The 2,465-nt window shown below is 51.6% G+C and overlaps 1 protein-coding gene across 4 annotated transcripts in view; it reads left to right on the top strand.

The window, feature by feature from the left end:
* Positions 1-1,358: 1,358 nt before the first annotated feature.
* The window catches only part of Sec14l3 (SEC14 like lipid binding 3), an 11,360-nt gene continuing 10,253 nt past the window's right edge, over positions 1,359-2,465 (top strand). For 3 of the 4 annotated variants that reach the window (XM_031341503.1, XM_031341501.1, XM_031341502.1), the window contains exon 1: positions 1,375-1,428. In XM_031341503.1, coding sequence (XP_031197363.1) covers positions 1,375-1,428 — 54 coding nt within the window. Of the gene's footprint in view, positions 1,429-2,465 lie in introns of all 4 variants that reach the window. The other variant, XM_031341500.1, reaches the window with a different exon arrangement.

Genomic DNA, 2,465 nt, shown 5'->3' with positions numbered 1-2,465 from the left:
CCTCCCAGCTTCCCGAGTGCTGCCCCTCCCAGCTTCCCGAGTGCTGCCCCCCCCCAGCTTCCCAAGTGCTGAGGTTATAGGCACATGCTGGGTTGGAGGCTTTCACAGAGACAGTAACTGACAGTTTGGTATTTCTCTTACCAGTGCTTCTCAGAATGGGAAGAAAATAATCCCCCAGCAGTGCACAACCCTGGGCAGTCAGTCCTCTCATCCATGCATGTAAGGAGGCAGAGCAGGCAGCCTCTGTTAGAAATGACAGACCCAGGAAACACCAGGCTGAAAAGTTTCACAAGAAAATCCAAAGCAGCCCTGGGCTTCAGGCCCATCTGGTGTTAGAATGTGGAAACGGGACTAGACAGAAAGCGAAGGACATAGGAACCTTCTGGGCTTCCCTAAGTACCTGCCATGGATGGCCCACCAGCTTCTTCACACCTCAGTGGATGCCTCTTGCTGGTCATATATGAAAATACCCAAAAGACATCCTTGCCCCCAAGACCATGGTCCTGCTCCACCTAAAACCCTAAAGGGAGTTGTGCAGAGCCAGAGGCCCCATATAAGGAGTTCTGAGTAGACATCAGGAGGAAGGTGCCTGGCCTTTCCCGGCGTTCAAGTCCATAGGACCAGCTCTTTGCAATGGAATCTGAGAGACATCAGGAAAGATAGCTGCAGCCCTGTGGAAAAGACCGACCTCCACCAAGGACCTGTGAGTTCCAACGTCTGTCCCAGCTAGCTTTTCTTTTCTCCTTTCTACAGTACCAGGAATGGAACAGAATTCCCACTGGATAGATGCGCTAGGCAAGTTCTCTCTGAACTGCATCCCATCACACAGCCTGTCTACCTCTTGACTATGTGTGCTTGCTACAACTGAAGGGTATGAACTTCTCCCAACTTCTAACATTGCTCAGGGGCTGGCCAGCAGGCCAGGCCTTAGACTCTCATTCTGCAGGAACCAGCAGAGGCTTTTGGGAGACCCTTCATTAGGAGGATGAGGAGACTGAAGCTTAGGGAATGCAATACCCCTCAGGTGTAGAGCTCATCTTGCATGGGACTCTCCCTTCTCCAGGCCAGTGGTCACTGGAGGCTAGAGAGCACTGAGAGGGGCTCCCAGGGAAGACCAGTCCCTCCTTTACAGCTGCTCCATCTGGCAGAGGCTCTCTGGGCCTGCCATTTCCTCCAGACCTGTCCCAGAGCCAAACACAGGCCCTCACTTAATCCCAGTTATGTAATGTGCAATCTAAAGAGTTGTCCCAGGGGAGGCGCCTGAGCCACACCCAAGAGTCTGGGAAAAAGGCTCCAGCTGGGTCTGGGCAGACAGGTGAGGCTGGACTTCTGCCTTCAGTGGTCACTCTCTGCTCCTCAGTCTCAGTTAGCACCATGAGTGGCCGAGTTGGAGACCTGAGCCCCAAGCAGGCAGAGACCCTGGCCAAGGTGAGACATCCTCCCTATCCTGTGGGATATCAGGGGAAATGGCTGAGGGATGGGGTGGAAAGGGTGGCCAGGACCCTGCCTCCACCTGTTGATTCTGCATGTCCTTTACATTGTCACTCTGCTGTCACCCCCAAAGAGGGTTACATCCTACACAGCTGAGGGACATCAGTCCTGACCAAAACAAGTGTTAAGGGGAAAGCTCCACTCTGGCAATCATGTCGGTGACATGTGCAGAAGTAAGCTGGCACTCACCCAGGAGCCAGACCAGACAGCTTTACCTGGCAGTTGTCCCCACTACATCCTCCCTCCCTGCCCACTGGGTGGGAGCTGGAGGATGCAGACCTCTGCCCTCTAATAGATTTTTCTTCCCTGGAACCCTGAAAAGAAAGCTAATCAGTAAGAGCCAGATTAAAAAAACAGCTGGGCGGTGGTAGCGCACACCTTTGATCCCGGCACTTGAGAGGCAGAAGCAAGCGGATTTCTGAGTTCGAGGCCAGCCTGGTCTACAGAGTGAGTTCCAGGACAGCCAAGGCTACACAGAGAAACCCTGTCTTGAAAAAACCAAAAAGAAAAAAAAAGAAAGAAAGAAAAACAGAACAGAGTGTTTGGTGTGCCCACAGCTGAAGGGAACAAGGACCCTTGATCATGAACCCTGTCCTTCCTTCCTTCCTTCCTTTTTTCTTGTTCTTGTTCTTGTTGTTCTTGTTCTTGTTCTTCTTCTTCTTCTTCCTCTTTTTGTCCTCCTTGTTCTTCTTTTCTTCTCTCTCTCTCTCTCTCTCTCTCTCTCTCTCTCTCTCTCTCAGAACCATTTTTTGGTAAAGAATAGGAAGATTAGCAAATGCACCAAGTGAAGCATCCTGTCTACTCACCCATTTATGGATTTCTACTCACCCATCTCTCTAACCTTCTTTTCACCTGCCCATCTTTCCTTCTATCTACATCTATCCACTCATCCATCCACCCACCCACTCACCCATTCCACCTGGCCATCCATCCACCCACCCATCCATCCACCCATCCACCCACCTACCCATCCA

The sequence above is a fragment of the Mastomys coucha genome, unplaced genomic scaffold (genome assembly GCF_008632895.1).
Source record: "Mastomys coucha isolate ucsf_1 unplaced genomic scaffold, UCSF_Mcou_1 pScaffold22, whole genome shotgun sequence".
NCBI classification, from domain to species: Eukaryota; Metazoa; Chordata; class Mammalia; order Rodentia; family Muridae; genus Mastomys; species Mastomys coucha.
The sequence above is the reverse complement of the archived record's forward strand: the minus strand, read 5'-3'. Positions and strand labels throughout refer to the sequence as shown.